Here is an 18,884-nt window from a genome sequence, read left to right on the forward strand (position 1 = left end):
ACCTCTCGTACAATTAAGTAAATACTACAAAATATATATTATGTACACTCCAAGTTATTTGTTGGGAGGTGGAGGAGGGGAAAGAACTGAAGGTGATAAAAATGTCCTGAGTGGGTTTTCTTTTTGGGGGTGGGGGTGGGGTAGGGGATGAGGGTAACGAAGACCAAGGAAGACCGCAAAGGGTCCCTAAGGACTCTGCCTAGAAGTGGGACCAGGTTGGGGGGCGGAGTCAGGCCAGGGAGCACGGAGGGGACTCAGAAGGGGAGGAGGGAGGGAGACCTGTAGAGCAGGTGCTGAAAACAAAGTTCGCTTTTGCTTACACCTGGCTCTGCTTAAACGAAACTACTGCCTGAAGAAGCCCGGCGCCTCACGCGGAGGGATGGTCTTCCGCCTTTCTTAGTAGCTCCAGCCCCTTCCCTCTCGATTCCTTCCCGTCTTTTCTTTTTTTCCAGGTAGAATCTTCTTTGTCCCGCCCCCGCCTCCCTCTCCCCGCCCCCACCCCCTGGTTGTGCATTGTTGGCGCTCGCGTTTTTAAATAAAGCTTTTGGCAGCGCCTGGAAGGCTAAGTGAGAGGATAGCGGTGACCAAATGCGCGAGCGCAGGCGTGGCGGCTCGCGCATGCGTGGCGGCGGCGGCGGTGGCTGCGGGGCCCGGAGGGGAGAGAGGGTCCGGGAGCGGGCCACCGGACCCCACCAGGAGGCCAGGGCCGGGGGTGGTGAGGCCCTCCTCGCCAGGGCCTCGGCGGCGCGATGGAGTAAAGGAAGTCGAGTGTGAGTACCGAGGGGTCGGGCCGGGTCGGGTGGCTAGCTGAGGAGCTTCCTAGTCTCCAGTATCCCCGCCTACCGCCAGCCCAGCCGGGCCCCGTTTCACGGGCCTGGCCGGGCTTCTTCTGGCTCCGAGGTTCGGATTTTCTTGGGGTCAGCTGGAAAGGCAGTCCCGCAGCTTTGGCTCTGGGGGACCTCCGAGGCTTTGCTTGTCCTGGAACCCGGAGGGTCACCGAAGAGCTTCTGTTTTCCCTTCTGTCATAGAGGAAGAGAGGAGAATCTGTTCGTTTTGGGTCCTGACATTAAAGGTTGAGCCTTGGAAGGGACCTTAGAGGTCATCTAGTCTGACCTCCCTCATTTTACAGTGCCTCAGAGGCTGAAAGATTGGTCTGAGTAGCAAGAATTAGGACTCAGATGCAGGTCCTTCAACTCCGAAGCCACTGTGCACCAAGTTGTTGCCCATGCATCTAGATACCATTGCACTCACCACTCTGGATCTCAATCTGTCTTTCGAGGAGTAATTCTGGTCAGTATTTGCACGTCTCTTTTATACTTACCTTCGAATAGTTTAACCACGATTTCGTTTTAGAGTTGAGCTTCCTGGTTTGGAGATTTCATAAGAGTCTGCATTTTGGAAATGTCCATATAAATAAGTTTTCCTTAAGATCCCCTTGGGGAAACACTTAAGTTTTAGTAAACTTATTACAAGAATTAGAATGGCTGTGTTGGCAAGACAAAACAATATAGAGAAGTTTAAAAAATAAAACATGTCCAATGTAAAATCTTTTTTCCAAAAGGGATTATTTGGCTAGGACTTAAACACCTCTGTGCAAAATGAAATTATAAAGTAATGGACTTCTAAATAGAGATACTAATATGTAGTTTTTCAGTCTAGTCTCTTTTTAGTTTTAGTATGTAACCTTGTTGAAACTTGGATTTTGCTTGATTCTTAGGCTGTTGTGGGTCATAATGTGAGGTTCCACCGTAAAGGTAAAAGGATACTCTTGACTCAGTTTCCCATTCTGCTATTTCCTTTCTGAACAGGTTAATTGTGAACCTGGTTAATTCTGAGACTGACTATGATAATATGTAAATAATGTGGAACTTGGATATACTGTTGGTTGTTAAATATGAGTTGTGTCTGTCATCTGAGCTAAGGGAGTTTTTCCCCACTCTTCTCCTCTCTCTAGTTCTTGTGGCTCCATCTTATCTACTCTTTATTCCTGGTTGGAAAGTTTCAGTACGTACCCCACTGGCTCTACACACATTCCAATAACTTTGCACTGCAATGTACCCTCTCTGACTATCAGTCCTCAATGTCTATTGTTTTCCTATTTGAATGTAAACTCTTTGATTTGAATTTGTATTCCCAGTGCTTAGCACTTCTAAGCACTTTTTCTGTTCCATAAATGCGATTTCATTCAAATAATGAAAATTAAGAATTGGATAAACAGTGGTTGAGTTAGAAAATAGAACCAAGGAAACAGTGTATTTCTTCCTCTGTAAAGTGAGGGACTTGGACTGAGATGGCTTCTAAAGGCCCTTCCAGCTCTAGTTCCACTGTCCTTCTTTCTTCCATTATAACAGGGACTGTCATGTGAAAGGAACAATAAAACAAAACAGAACTCTGTGTAATTATTTTTAAAACATATTATCCAAACACTGAACAATATAGCAATAAAATTTGCCACAGTTTGCTCCAGGCTCTGGCGGGTCATGGAATTTATTAAACTTTTGCAAGCACTTAGGTACACAGCCGTTAAAAGTCTGTTAATTGGGTGCCATGGGGAATGAAATAAATAAAAAACTTTCTTGTGGCCAGCCTTGTTCTTTTTATGAATTTTGTCCTGCAGAGAATAACAAGAAGTTGCTGGAGGTTGTACACATTTTGAGGCATTCTTAGTTAGCAGCTATACATATGAATTGAAAAACAGGGAGGAAAAAGGTGTATGGATTAGTCTTAATTTAGTCAGCACATTCATTGAGCACGTGTATACCCTGCATTATAATAGATGCTGTAAGGAGATAGACAGCAAAAATTGCTTAAGAGTTTGAGGGTTTGATCAAGAAAAAAAACAAATAATTAGCCAGTAGTAATAGATCAATGATATCATGAAGATAGATATTCCCAATTATCATTCTTGACTTTAGGAAGATATAAATCTTACCTAAGTAATTCACTCAGAGTGCTGGAGGCCTTCCTTTAGATCTTGTTTTTGAGTAAGCAAGCACTTGAGTGGTCCACTTTTTTCAGTCTTGTGTTTCCTAAATATCTTTTATGCTGCTGTGCTTACTATGTATCTCTTCATTGCCCTTTGGATAACTTGCAATTGTAATTTTTTTTTGGAGGGGGTATATTGCAGTATATTCTTATTTGCAGCCATATAGCATCACTACGAATTATGAGTGTTTTTTTCTTCACTTTTATTTTGTTAAATATTTCTCAAGCACATGTAAAAATTTTTTTAACAATCATTTTTAAGAATTTTGAGTAATATGTTCACTAAGCATAAGAAATTTGGTATTAGCCACAGAATCCTAACTTTTCAGTGGAAAGGGGCCTTGAGTTCAGCTCATACTTTCCTTTTTACGGATGAAGAAATGGGGACCCAAAGAAGTAAGATGACATCCAAAGCTAGTAGTGACCTTTGTGTAGAAGCCAGATCCCTGTCCAGGGATCTTTCTACATCAAGTCTCTTTTTACACATTTAACACATATATATATATATATATTTTTTTTTAAGGCAGTTGGGGTTAAGTGACTTGCCCAGGGTCATACAGCTAGTAAGTGTCAAGTGTTTGGTCTGAGGCGGAATTTAAACTCAGGTCCTCCTGACTTCAGGGCCAGTGCTCTATCCATTGTGCCACCTAGCTGCCCCCATATTCAATATATATTAGTGCATTCCATGTGCAAGTTACTCTGGGGATCTAAAGATGCACAAGATAAGGTTCTTACCCTAAAGAAATCGTATAATCTAAGCATCTGCACAAATACCTATGCTATGGGGTACCATTATATTTGCCAAAAGGCCAGAAGAGTTCAGTTTTAATACAAATTGTATGCTAATAGTTGGATCACATTGCTTGTTTGATAAGTCTTCCCTCATCTACAGTTGTAGGAAGTACATATTTTGGATTGAAGTCAAGAAATCTGAGTCAGGAAATTGGGTAGCCTTAGGCACAGTGGCCAAGAAGTGGAGTGAATTATAAGAATGTTAGTTTTCTGAATTAAAAATATTAGGAATAGGGGCAGCTAGGTGGTGCAGTGGATAGAGTATCCGCCCAGGAGTCAGGAGGACCTGAGTTGGAATGCGGCCTCAGACATTTAACACTAGCTGTGTGACCTTGGGCAAGTCACTTAACCCCATTGCCTAGCCAAAAAAACAAGGAAAAAAAATATTAGGAACAGAAAGGAGATCTGATGGCTTAATCCACATTAAGGATAGTTAATAGTTACATTCTCACAAAATAAATCCTGGACTTTATATCCAGGACTTTATGGAACTAGGGTTAAAATGAATCCAATTAGATAGTAATAGAATCCAGTTAGATATCACAGTGCTAAATTATAGTTCACCTAACTTATTGATTTAGAACTGGAAGAGTCTAGTCCAACCCTTTCATTTTTAGAGATGTGAGATCTGAGTCTCAAAGAAGTTGAAACAGTAAGTGGCAGAACCAGGATTTAAACACAAGTTCTCTGATTCCACATCCAGTTCTTTGCACAATATCATGAATTAATGAGATTATTTAAGGGTAGAGTTATGGCTGTGTTGTAGTGTCATGATTTAAAAGAAAGATGTTTAAGATGAAAAACATAAAAGAGGTCATTCTATACTAGGGCTTCTTAAGCTGGAGTCTGTAAACTGATTTAAAAATATTTTCACTTCTTTTACAGTCTTATATATTTTATATATTTTTGCATACATTATTTTGAGAAGAATTGCCATCTGTCTGGTAGTCACCAGACTGCCAAAGAGGGGAGTCCATGACACAAAAAAAGGTTAACCTGTGTTCTACACTAAGTGGAGTTTGTAGGAACAAGTGTGCCTTTCATCACATTTCCCTTGACCAACCAGCTTCAGCCCTGTTTCAGCTCTCCTTTCCCCACCCCTCACATTACTGCTTAGCACTGTCTAACAAGGAAGACATCCCCGCTCCTTCTGTGGCACGAATTACCCCAATACAGTTTTTTCCTCTTGTTTTCACATAAGCTACTAAGACAGATATTATACCAGTTATGCTTTTGTAAGAAACAAGGAAAAGCGGTAGACTTAACTACTTGGTGACATGACAGCAGTTATTTTTTATTTAAATTTTATTTTTATTGATTTAATAGCCGGCACAAATATTTCAATGTACAAAGAACAAAAAAGATTATATATGAACCTGAACACCAATTTAAAAATAAGATTTATCTTTAAATTAAATTTAACAAGTTAGGAACAAATTTTCTCTGAACTTCTTTTTATTTTATCTTTGTATTTGTAATAGTTGTTTTTTCCCCAATCTTTATTTCTGCTTTCCCTCCCCAAACTTTCACTTGGTACACATCAATATCTTGGCCATGCGAAAATGTCTCATTTCTCTATTCTACTATTCTATTAACCTCTCTCTGCCAGGAGTCAGGAAGTATGCTATGCTTCCTTATCGGTTTTCTGAAATCTTTCAGAGTTAACTTTTACATTGTTTAGTCATTATGTAAATTGTGTTCCTGTTCTTGGTTTTTGCTCTTTATCAGTTTATGTAAATCTTAACAAGTTTCTTTGAATCCTTTTTTTTTCTGCACAATGTTGTTCCACAACATTCCTGTACCACAGTTTGTTTATCCACTTCCCATTTGAGGGGTACCCACTTTGTTTCCAGTGCTACTCTAAATATTTTTGTAAATAGGGGTCTTTTCCCTTGAGAGGAAGCAAATTCTAAGTATTTTGTGTCTTTGCCTAATGCTTGGGATTAATTTGGACATTTAATCCTATGTAGATTTTAATGTAGATTTTAATGACTGCTTTTTAGCAGACAAAGTTGTGCACTAAAAGCTTAATCTCAAAACAAATGTAATAATCTATCTAAGGGGTTTTTAACCCCTATGCAGCTAGGTGGTGCAGTAGTGAGAACTCGGGACCTGTAATCAGGAAGACCCAAGTTCAGATGTGGCCCCAGACACCTAATAGTTTTGTAATACTAGGCAAGTCACTTAATGTCTCTTGTCTTCCTCATTTTACTCAGCTTTAAAATAGGGTTAATAACAGCACCTAAAACCTTCCAGGGATGTTGTTCTAAGAGCTTGGCACAGTTCTTTGCACATAGTAGGCGCTTAATAAATCCTTGCTTCCCTCCTTCCAGAATGTTTGTAAAATGCGTATTAACAAATTACATAGAATTACAGAGGAAACCCATTATACTTAAAAAAAAATGTAATTTTTTTCCCACCCAAGTTCATGAACCACCCCCAAAATCTATCCACGGACTTTTTTTTTTTGGTGGGGGGGAAGCAGTGGACTACAGATTGTGAAATCCATTTCTAACTAGAACCCAACTAAACGGAACTTTCAATTAACTAGACTTTTTAAAAAGTTACATCTTCTAATAAAAGTAAAAAATCACAACCTAAAACTTGGTCAGAAATACAGTTGGTTTTTAGTTAAGGTTATTAGGTGTGTTTTAAGGCTAGTGTACATTCAGTCCAATCTACATTGTACTGTGGAGATACATATATGTATGTATGTGTATTTATAAAATGGTCAGAATAATGAATATGAAGAGCTACCGGAACCTCAGTCATCAAAATGGAATTAAAATATTTTCAGTAAACTGTATTTGCCAATCCAGGAAAACAAACTTTAGTTATCTAAATTTATTAGATATTAATTTAAATTTAATTTATAGAATTTTTTTCTCCCTTCAAGCACCAAGACATTTTTAATTTTAACTAGTTTGGATAGAAATTAGTATTGCCCATCTCTCTGCCTTCTGTAATGATTTATGATTGATGCCATTTAATCTTTTCGTGGGGTTGTCATGAATATCATTTATTCTGTAATATACTGCCTTTAGTCTGTTTATATATAACAACTAACATTTCTATAGTGCCTACTATGTACCAGATGCTGTGTTAAGTGCTTTAAATATTATTTCATTTGATCGTCACAGCAGCCCTGCTAGGTAGGTGTTATTACTACCCCTAGTTTACAATTGAGGAAACTGAAGCAAAGTTAAGTGACTTTCCTAGGTTCAAAGAGCTCTGATGTGTCTGAGGCTTCCTTTGAATTTGGAGCTTCCAGACTTCAGGCTCAGCTCTCTATTCACTGCACCACCTCGCTGCTTCCATTTATACTAATGCATATTTGTGTGTGTGTGTGTCTGTGTGTATTTACCCCTATGCTAAATGGTCTCTTTGACCAATACTTATTCTCTTTTCTATTAAGTAGCTTTTCCTTGTTCTTTTGTTTGTAGTTAGTAACTTGGAAAGAAATTTCTAGTGAAGTGTCCCAGGGATTTCTTCTTGGTCTTGGGTTGCTTAACATTTTTATTAATAATTTAAGCCTAAATGCTCATCAGATTTGCAGATGAAAAAAAGCTGGGAGGGTTACTTAAAGGTTGGATAAGATCCAAAAAGGCAAGAACAGCCTGACATGAAATAGGAGGAAAATTTAAGAGGTAAATGTGAAGTTCTACATTTGACTCAACTTCAAGAACCATATGAGATCAGGGGAAGTGGGCAACAAATTTGAAAAATAGCTTGAAGTTTTTATGAGCTCAATATGAGTCAGCAATTTAACATATATTTCAGTGCTTTAAATACAAAGCTCATGTAAAGAGGCATCATATTCAGAACCTAGGTGATGATAATAGTCCTGCATTATCTTTCCTGATGTGTTCAATTCTGGGCACATTTTATTTTATTTTGTCAGCATTCTACTGGATCCCATTTTCTTTTTTATAATATTTTTATTTATAAAGTTCAGGTGAAGAAACTGAGGATGTGAAACCTGGAAAAAATTTCCCAACAATTAGAGCTACCTCAAAGTGAAATGGACTGCCTTGGGAGCTATAGTTGGGTCTCCTCTGGAGCTCTTCAGGGAAAGAATGAAGGAATGAAGTTGGGGTTTTTGTAGATGATTCTTGTTCAGGTATGGGTTGGACTACATGGTGGTGTTTGAAATGTCTGTGATTCTTCCTTTGACAACATGCCTTCCTAGCAGTTAACCCTTTCCTATTATGATTTGTTCCAGATACCCACATTTATCAGAATTGTGTGTAAAATAACTAATGAACTCTGAATGAAGGTCTTTCCTTCCCTCCTTAATTACTGCTGGATTCAATCTAATTAGGCTTCCAGTTAGCTGAATTCTAGATTGGTAAAACTGTTATCGAAATAATCTTTTATAAAAATTTTATTGTAGTACTGTTTTTGAAACAGTAGGACTTCCTAGTTAAGCAAAAGGTATAATTAGAAAGATAGTTATTGATATCTTTTGTTTTTGTATTACCTACGTTTCCCTTATATACCTACCCCTCCTCCCTCCCAGAGAATTATAACCACCCAAAGAACAAAAAAAGAGGAAGAGGATGAAAAAAAAATCTGACCTATCATTTTAGTGTTTTACACCCGTGGACTCTGCTGCCCGAGACTGAAGAATGGTATGAGCAAACTATTGTATGGGATGAGAAAAGAGATCTGTACACTTTAAAATACTTTCCTTTATTTTTTGAAGTAATTTAACTTTTAGTCATTCCTTTTGTGTATATATCCTCTGCATCCCCTTGAGCCTTCCTCTGTAACACAGAGAACAGTTATGCAAAACTAGCCTACACTGGGACTGCTTCTGACACAATCCATACTCAAGATCTCCTATCTGAGGAAAGGAGGGAGGTATCCAGATCCTCTTGGGGGCTGCTGCTTTTTTCCTTATTTGTCCTCCTGGTGTAGAGTTTGGTTACTTAAAACCCTATTGTATTTCCTCTCATTCTTTTAGCTTACATTATTGTAGTCATCATGCATATTGTTTTCCTTGTTCTAAGTTCACTGTGCATTAATTTCTACAAGCTTTCCTATGTTCCTCTAAATTCCTCATTCATAATTTTTTACTGTTGAATAATATTACATCCATATACCAGAATTTGTTCACTTATTCCCCAATGTGCATCCAGTTTATTTCCAGTTCTTGGCAGCCACAAAAAGCGTTGCTATGAATATATATATATATATATATATATATATATATATATATACACATACATATATTTTGGTGCATATGGAACCTTTATTCATTCTGTCTTTGACTTCCTTGGGATCTATGCCCAGCAGTGGACTTTCTCGTCATTCAAACTTGTTTCCCAGAAATAGTTGGACCTTCTATGTTCTACGTGTTTTTGTTTGGTCCTGTCAAAATAAATCTGCTCTACCAAGGCTTATGGCAGGCAGGTAGCCATTATCTGGTTCCCAGAAGAGTTTAGTTATAGGCTACTGTAAACTGGGCTTCTTAGGTTTGGTTTGGTTACTGTCATGAAGGGCTGGGATTTAGATCCATTTTATGTTGAATACCCCTTTCTCCTTAACAGGTTAACCCATGTTTAATGGCTTTTCTGTTTGATTGTGAATGGGCAATGACATTCGTTTCTTATTTATTCAACAGCCTGTATTGTGGCAGTAGGGGAGACAGGTCCTCTCCTTCATAGAGGTTAGGATTGGAGTTGGGGGGAAATGCATGATACACATAAATATACAGTTGCCATAATGGAGACTAGAATATCAGCTTGAGAGATACAGAGTGCTATGGAAGGCAATATTATTTTTTAGTATTAGCTAATTTTTAGGGTAAAATCATACTTGAGCTTTAATGGCCAAGTTGATGAGATGAAAAAGAAGGTAAAAAGTGAGAGTAGGAAAGGAGTAGGAAATACATTTGGCTGTATGCCTCTTTTCTCTATCCAAAAATTTGACCTCATTTCAATGTTGGTTTTATGCAGTTATATACAGTCCCAATACTTTAGGATTTTTAAGTTTAGTAATCTCTTCCTAAGAAGATTATAACACTTCCTTTAGTAGATCTAATTTATTATAGACTTGAATAGAGATATGTGGAGAGGCAGTCCCCAGTCTTTATTGGTCTGTGAGTTACTTTAAAATTTAAAAGCAAGTGTAGTTACTTGCTTAACTTCAGTTGTATATTCCCTCAGCACCAAAGGAGTCCTACACATGATATCCACATATGATATACTTTGTATTTTTATATATATATTTAATATGTACTTTTTATATGGTTCTTAAGAGTCTTAAACTGTCCCTTCCAAAATGAATCTTAGTGCTACTGGATGTTTATAATTTTTTTTTAAGGCAGTTGGAGTTAAGTGACTTGCCCAGGGTCACACAGCTAGTATGTGTCAAGAATTTGGTCTGAGGCCAGATTTGAACTCAGGTCTTCCTGACTTCAGGACTGGTGCTCTATCCACTGTGACACCTAGCTGCCCCCATATAATTTTTCTTAATATTTATGCTTGCTACCTGTTTTTTGTACTTCTTTGTTAATTTGTATAGTTAGTCAACAAATAATTTAAGCAAGCTGTGCTAAGCACTGGGAATACAAAGGTAGGCAAAAGCGTAGGCCCTAGTCTCCCAGAGTTTACAGTTTAATGGGGAAGACAGCGTGCAAATGGCTACATACAAACAAGATATACAGGAGATCATCAGCAGAGGGAATATGAAGGCATTAAAAGGAATTGGGAAGGGCTTCTTGTAGAAGGTGAGATTTGAAGGAAGATATGAAGGAAGCCAGGAAGCCAAGTTGAAGGTAGGGGGAATAATGTGCAAAAAATTGTACATACAAGATATATACAGTGAAATGAAAACCTGCAGAAAGTGAGAGTTGAGCTAAATCTTGAAGGAAACCTCTTATTTGAGAGACTGGATTAAAGAACATTTTTTGAAATGTGTTTTTTCTTTTATTATGAATTTAAGAAACAAGAACATTTCAACATAAAAAGAACAGCAAAGAATATATGAAACAGCTTCTGTTGCATAGTTTGACTTAAAATCACCTTGCTTATTTGTGTTCCCTTCTGGACTTCTGCAATTTCTTTACTGTTTCATTGATATTTCATTATCATTTTGAGCCTTGAAAAATTAGAACAGGGGTCTGCAAATGAGTCTATGGGCCAAATCCACCTTACTGTCTGTTTTTGTATGGCCCATGAGCTAAGAATGGTCTTACATTTTTAAATGCAATATTTAAATAAATAAATGTAGTATATACAAATAAGTTTGTACAAAATAAATACAAGATGATTTTGGAGGTGGTGTAGTAGAAGCTGGGTACTCTGCTCAAACTTAGGAGAAAGCATTTGACAAAGAAAAAAATCGCACAAAACCAGTCAACACAAGTTGGGTAGTTTGCAATATTCCACACCTGCGGTCTAAAATGAATATATGCTCTTTAGGATGGTTGTATATATGCCAGTACAGTGTGAGTCATATGCGTGCAAGTACTGTAATGTTTGGCATAGCTGGTAAATAGAATCGCAAGTGTCTCTTCTGCCTTTGACATAATGTTTCTTTACGCTATTTTTGGGCTTGTGGCTTATCCTGTTGTTTACAGATCTTACCTTATACCTCTACCTCAGCTAATGTTTCCAGTCCAGATCAGAGTTAAGCCTACTTTTTCTATTTAGGTTATCATCACCCTTTTGTTGTGGTAAAGTAACAGTCAGATTTGTGTTCTAGTTCTGACTCTGCCACTTAACAGTCACTTGTCTTGTCTGGGCTTTATTTTCTTTCCCTGTAAAATGAAAGGGTTGGGCTAGATCAGGGATTCTTAACTTTTTTGATTTTTGTATCCTGGGCCCCTTTTATATCTATGGACCCCTTTTCAGAATTTTTTTAAATGCATGAAACCAAATATATAAGATGGTGAAGGAAATCAGTTATTGAAATTGTTATAACAATCTTTACAAAACAAGTTCGTAGACCCCACGTAAGAGATTTTTACTTGGAAGTGAATATATTATGAGATATTGTTGAATGAATAAATGCTTTTTTCTCTATGCTGCCATCAATTCTGACGGAGACATAATGACCTAAAGCAGTTTATATTTCTTCAGCATATACTTTTATCCATGAAGGTAGAATAGAGCTACATTCTAACTAGATAAAACTGGTAGGGCTACTTTGACAATCTCACATTAGCCACAAGGCCACAGTGATTCATTTAGCAAATAATTATTGAACTTCTGCCATGTGCATGGTACTAGGTTAGACCCTGTAGGAGATGCGAAGACTAGACATGTTTCCTCTATGTAAAAGATAAGTGAATGCACATGAGAGAGGTGGTTGCACAGGTAGGTGTCTATTAGCTTAACAGTAGCTCAGTAGCTTGCCAGGCAGGCCTTATAAGAATTCTCATGCCCTTTTTACAGGTGAAAGAGCTAAGGTTTTCTGAAGGGAAATAACTTTCTCTGGATGGTGAAGTAAGGAAAGTTCATGACAGTGATGACCTTTGAGGAGCTGGGCCTTTAAGGATAGAGTGAGGCAGAACTGATGAGCAGGGAAGGCAGTCTATCCATTTGATGTCCTCAAAAGAGAGGCCCAATCATGGTATCTTGGGAGGCACCTTAGAAATCAGTGAATTCAACTTCTTCATTGAATGGATGGGGAAATTGAGGCCTACACAAGTAAAGTAACTTAGGGCTAAGATCACATAGGTAATATAAATGACAGAGATGGTATTTGAACCTGTGCCCTTTGATTTTAAATCCAGTGCTCTTTGTAGTATACTATACTGCTTTCATGAAAAAAATGCATGTCTTTTTAAGATTTTGCTTTAACATTATTATTCTGTAACCGCATAACCCTTTAAAAACACCTAGTGCCCCTTGCATGTAGCACAATATTAAAACTAACTGATAGCAAAATCTCATGCATGATGTAGTTATTAAATACTTGACTAACCTGTGCATTCAGCTGTGTTCTCCTAAACAAATACGTACCTTTTAGAGAAATTGACTAGATTTCCCAATTGCCCAGGAAAATACTGGATTTCACCTCCTCATGTCAGTTAGCTGGTAGTCTCAGATCTTTTCCAGGTGAGTGAATATTATAGAACTGTGGTATAGGAAGTTCATTCTCCCTATATTCCCACCACTGCCCCTCCATCTTTAAAAGACAAGATTTTGTGAGAAGACTAGCTCCTCAGGCAATGGGAGGAGAAGGGATAATATTGTTGACTGAAGGGGGCGGGGTAAATAAGTAAAGATAAAGAAAAGGAGTGATAAAAAAGTGACATAGAAGTAGACAACTGAACTTTTCTATATTGAGATGTCAATGAGTTGGGTCAGGACAGTAGTGGGATTGTTGAGTGAGAGCTGGAGTGAGTAGGGGTAATTGATACTTCTTTTAGCTAGCTATTCCTTCTTTGTTGCCTAGAACATAGAGGCTAAGTCTTGAAGGGGTCCACTTTGTTTTAATGTACCATTGAGATCCCTCTCCTAGGAGACTTGGCTTATAATGAGGAAAAGGAATGGAAGGACAGCAATGAGGACCTGTATAGTGGAGAGAAGCGATTGGGGGTTTGGAGGGAGAGCATTCCTGTATAGTGCACCTTTGGATCTTAGGAGGGAGTGAAAATGGAAAATATACTTGAGAGAATCACCAAGATCTCTGAGGAAAGTTTTTCCCTACTTGGCCCTGTCTCATCTAGCATTTGGGAATATAAAATGTGATTACTTGAGTCTTCTAAGAAGATATTAATGCAAAAGAAATACTGATTGTAGGGGCAGCTAGGTGGTGCAGTGGATAGAGCACCAGCCCTGGATTCAGGAGGACCCGAGTTCAAATCCGGCCTTATACACATAACACATACTAGCTGTGTGACCCTGGGCAAGTCACTTAACCCCATTCCCGAGACCAAAAAAAAAAAAAACCAATACTGATTGTTAACTTTTTTATTGCAGGCAAGGTGTGAGGTCTTCTGCTCCAGTCACTATGGTACGAGAACGAAAATGTATATTGTGTCATACTGTATACAGCTCAAAAAAGGTAATGATGGGAGAATAAGAATCTTAATTTTCAAGGTTTATCATTTTCAGAGTTGCTGTGTGTATACACATATATTCTCCATTAAAGTCCTTCTCATACCAGGTCCTACTTAGTTTTAATAGCAGAGAAGATAACTACAGGGAGGAAGGATAGTGTGAACAAGAGAGTATAGTATATCATGAAGGACTGTAAGGAAACTGGCCTGACTGAAAATGAAGTTTGTTTAGAGAGTAGTAGGAAATGGGGCTGGATATAGTGCCAGTAGAAGGTCTCCTATCTTTAGGCTGAGTGAAGAGTTTAGAAGAATCTAGTAAGATCTACAAGAATCTCTTGTAGATCATTGGTGCATAACAAAATTAACTGAGGTATATAAAAATTTGGGAGGAGGGGTAACATTTTAAAAATATCTGTGTAGGGGCAGCTAGGGGGCATAGTGGATAGAGCACCAGCCCTGGAGTTAGGAGGACCTGAGTTCAAATCCAGCCTCAGACACTTGACACTTACTAGCTGTGTGACCCTGGACAAGTCACTTAACCCCAATTGCCTTGCCCCCCCATGTGTGCTTAAGAGTGTGTGTATATGCATACACATACACACACACACATATGTATTGTGCATATAAAGAGTTTTAATTCATTATCTCTTGGCTTAGAAGTGACTCTAGGTTCTTGAAGGTTATGCCAATGGAGTTTGAGCCCTGACACTTTATACCAAATTAGAATGGCAGCAGGAGTGTTGAATCCTTTCAGGAAATATGTCTAACCCTAAATACCTTGTCACTAGGAGCTTAGCCACTGAATGATGAATTCTTTGGCCATTGCAACTCAAGAAACAGATAAAGCATATTTTAAAAATTGTGAACAAGATATACAAAGTTAGAATAAATATAATATCTAATAACTACAACAACAAATACCTACATATTTTGGTTTTATATTAGGACCATTTTTTAATAGGTGGGTAGAATGAAGGGACAGGGGGAAATGGAAGAGTGTGAAATAATTGAACATACAGGGACATGCAGATAGGTATGCTTTCATGCCTCTGGAGTAGCATTGGATTTGGAGTAAAATCTGACTTGAGGTCTATTCTTGTTTTATTTACTAACTTGTATGACCCTGAACAAGTCACTTTTCATCTCTGTTTCAAAGTTTCTGTTTCTATAAATTGAAGAGATTGGATCAAATAAAATTTCCAACTTTTATATCTCATGATTCTGGGATCCTTTGTTGTTTTGATACTGCCACTTTTTGCATTTTCTGACTCTGAACATAAATGTAGCTCTCACCTCATGATATTTGGTGCAGAGGTCTTATGAAATTAATTTGAAGGATAGAGTGTCTTCACCTAGGCCACAGCAAGCCATTGAAGGTTTTAAGCAGGCCAGTAGTATGATAAGACATTGTTTTGAGAAGATTAATGATATGTTAAAATTAGTTAGATGGGGAGGTAAGGTCCCTCTAAAGGGAGACAGAGAGCAGTGCTAAGTATTGTTTAGACATACTAACTTGTTTGCATGTGCCTAAAACATTGCCCCCACCCCATTCAATTCTTTCTCTTTCTTTTTTGCCCCCCTTTTTTTTGTGGAGGGAGGATTAGAAGGGGAAAGGAGAGTAATTGAGCCATGAATATTTTCAAACTGTTTTGAAAGCATAATTATACCACTGTACCCATATGCTAATGAGGTATGCTTTCTTAAATAGTTTGTCAAAATCAGACATACCTGTAAACTGACAAATTTAAATTAGTTTTTTTGTACATATGTAAGCATTTATTTTTGATTTTTTTATTTCAATATAAGTGAAAATACAAATGTTATATGACAAAACAATTTTTCTCTCTTTCCAGATGGCCAAAGCCATGGTTCTCAGACTTTTTCATCTCATCATCCATACTCTTAAAAAATTATCAAGGATCCCAAACAGCCTCTATTTATGGTGGTTATATCTGTAGATATATACTATATTAGAAACTAAAAATCTTAGTGTTTTATGAAGGTAGTTTTGACCTTATGAGACTCCTAAAAGGGTCTTGTGGACATCTAACGATGGGAACCTCAGTCCTTATGCTTAAATTCAAGTTTGGTAAATTCTGTACAGTGAATAATCTTTATGTTATAAATGTTTTTCATTATACATAAACCATCTATAATTGACAATTTTGTGAACACATGGGGTTGTTTAGCCTGTAGCAACAGTATTCCCAAATCACTCACCAAAGCCAAATAATCCAAATTTTGAAGAGAAAGTGATTATGTTTTATAAGTCCTTTTCCATTGTAATTTCTTTCTCATAATAGAATTTTTTCCTTGGTGGCTCTTTATTAGTTTTGTTAACTCTTAGAGGAGAAGTGAAACTTGAACATTTTTGTCCTCTACTAAAGCCTCACTTTGATGCTTGATGATGATTAGAGGTGATCCTGGATTCCTGAAGATTGTACCACCAGATTACAAGTTCAGACAAGTCCTGCCAAATTGGAAAAGTTTAATCTGTAGGTCCAGTGACAAAAATGTCCTCTAAGGACCAGCCTAGCTCATTTTTAAGAAACCCATTACTACGTTGCTAGTGGTTTTTTTTGTCCACAGTAGCTTATGAAATTACCTAATAAAGAATGGAAGTGTTTTAATCCGTTTTCGTGCAAGCGTGTTGATGAAATCAAAATCTTTTGCTATATTGAAGAATATTTACTAAAGGTCTAGGACATGATCTAGAAAATTGTTATAATAGTGAATTGACTTGAGTGTTATGATTTTGTTCTATTTTTGCAGCAAAAGGAAAATATACTTTTTGTTTCTTGCAGGAGCAGAAGGATGATCATTATAGATTTATTTTTTTCCCAGAAATAATACTGTTTAATCAAAGAAAATAAAATAATTACACAATATACCAAAATATTTGGATGTAGTTCAAACAATACTTAATGGAAAATATATATATGTCCATATGTCTTCATCAACAAAAGAGATAAATAATGGATCGATTCAATGGACATATAACTAAAAATCCAGTAAACAAAAAATACCAACTTAAAAACAAAGTAGAAATTCTGAAAATTAAAGAAGAGAATATACTTAATCAAAAGCCAAAAAAATAGAATTGTAAATCATTGTAGGTTAATATAACTTTCTTTAACTTTCAAGGAAATGGATGAACATGTGCGGAGCATGCTGCATCACAGAGAACTTGAAAACCTGAAAGGAAGGTATGAGAACTGCCATTTTCCATCAGTATCTCTTGATGCCTAAATATTCCTTAAATATTTCAATTTCTATCAGATTTGACCCCCTTAAAGTCTGTAGTTGAACAGCACTGAATGATCTCTATTGTGATTTCTTTTTTAAGAAGCATACTGGTGAATTCTGTTAGGCTAGAAGGGATAAATAGATAATAAATAAATAATAGATAAACTAGAAGGGATAAATACAGCATTTAATTAATTGTACTTAGGAATATTATTTAAAGGATTCACATAAATACCTTTCTGGTTGGAAAGGTGTGGGGAGGAGAAATAATTATACTCTTCTTCAAAGCACCATAGTAGGTGCTTAGTAAATACTTGTTGAATTTTGAATTTGATAATACTAGTCATTCATTTTTATTAAATACTTAGTATTTGTGGGTTTGGGGCTTGAAGGCAAAAGACAACAGAACAGCAGTTAGAAATTCCATAAAATGGACTTGTCTTATTCTCTAAATGTTAGCATGTCAGGATCTCAATGTAAGCTGTTAGAACTGACTTGTGTTAAGCCACACTCATTTAGACATTCTGTCTATAATATTTCTTGACCCCATTACCAAAAATGTCAAGAGAGAGAATCTTGTCAGCAGTTTAAATGAGCTTGGGTACTCTTAAGGGGCCAAAGTGATTACTTCAGGTACAGTGCCTTGTACATAGTGGGCACTCAATTAATATTTATTGCCTGATTTCCCAATACTATAAGGATGAGAAATTGTGAATGCTTATTTCAATTGACCAATGTAGTTTAAATTTACACTGCTAAGTATTTGGAGTTGTTTTAGTTAGCTATAGCTTATACTGCAATCCATCTAGATCTTTTCAGACTTAAGAACATCATACACAGGAATAATAATAATAGTAGTATTTAATAATAAGCGCTTTATATACATTATCATTTGAGCCTCATAGCAGCCCTGAGAGGTACCTACAGTGGTTATCCCCATTTCCTGGAATTTGAACTGATTTAGAATGTCTAAGGTACTAATGCTATCAGGGTAAATGGACTCATCAAAGATGATTCCGTATTACATCTTTGCCCTTGTACCTTCTTTCCCATTTCCCACATTTCTCTCCAGCCCTTACCAGGCTTTACTCATATAATATTTCTAGATACTTCTGGCAAATGAGCTACTACTTGTTTTTGTATAAGGTAATCACTTTTTTTTGTTGTGGTAATTTCATTAATTGATCAGAAGAAAAAACAAAATGCAGTTTGCAGACTTGATTATCTATGAGAATAGAAGAGTTTAATACCACGAATAAGATAAGATAATAATTAAATAATTATATCACTACTTTTAAAATTTGAGCGTCATATGATATTTCACGTAAGTGAATCTTCCAGGAAATTGAATCTTTACCTCTTGAACACTCTCCCTTCCTTACTATAAACTTACAATGCTTCTCATATTACCGTACTGACTTCTTAGTCCGTCATCTAGATTCATTGTTTTAGCTGAAGGTACATTCATCTACTACTTCCTCCTAAATCTTCATTCCTATTCAGACAAGCCCTCTTCTTTCCCAGGCCCATTCCAACCTGATTTAACCACCTACCAATTCATTCCATTATGTTCTTTGGAACCCCCAAGTTGTACTTAACAAATCCCCCTATATCCTCAGAGTTTTCTTCCAACTTTCCTTCTATCTTGCTCTTAAGTAAAATTTGGTTTTCCTCTGAAGACCCTCATTAATCAGTCAACCAACATTTATGTACCTAATGTATGCTAGGCACTGTCCTGGGATATAGTGATATAGTTCTTGTCTTCAGGGAGCTTACATCCTATCAGCAGAGACCTGTACATAAAAATGTATATACAAATATATACAAGTTAATGTTGCAGGGAAAG

At 37.0% G+C, this 18,884-nt stretch overlaps 1 protein-coding gene across 2 annotated transcripts in view; it reads left to right on the forward strand.

The window, feature by feature from the left end:
* Positions 1 to 674: 674 nt before the first annotated feature.
* Positions 675 to 18,884, forward strand: part of ZNF106 (zinc finger protein 106) — an 87,658-nt gene continuing 69,448 nt past the window's right edge. The window contains exons 1-3 of one of the 2 annotated variants that reach the window (XM_027869940.1): positions 675 to 770; positions 13,713 to 13,797; positions 16,937 to 16,998. In XM_027869940.1, coding sequence (XP_027725741.1) covers positions 13,744 to 13,797; positions 16,937 to 16,998 — 116 coding nt within the window. In that variant the 5' untranslated portion in view covers positions 675 to 770; positions 13,713 to 13,743. The remainder of the gene's footprint in view (positions 771 to 13,712; positions 13,798 to 16,936; positions 16,999 to 18,884) is intronic. The other variant, XM_027869939.1, reaches the window with a different exon arrangement.

Source organism: Vombatus ursinus, unplaced genomic scaffold (genome assembly GCF_900497805.2).
Source record: "Vombatus ursinus unplaced genomic scaffold, bare-nosed wombat genome assembly UNPS02014794.1, whole genome shotgun sequence".
Lineage (NCBI taxonomy): Eukaryota > Metazoa > Chordata > Mammalia > Diprotodontia > Vombatidae > Vombatus > Vombatus ursinus.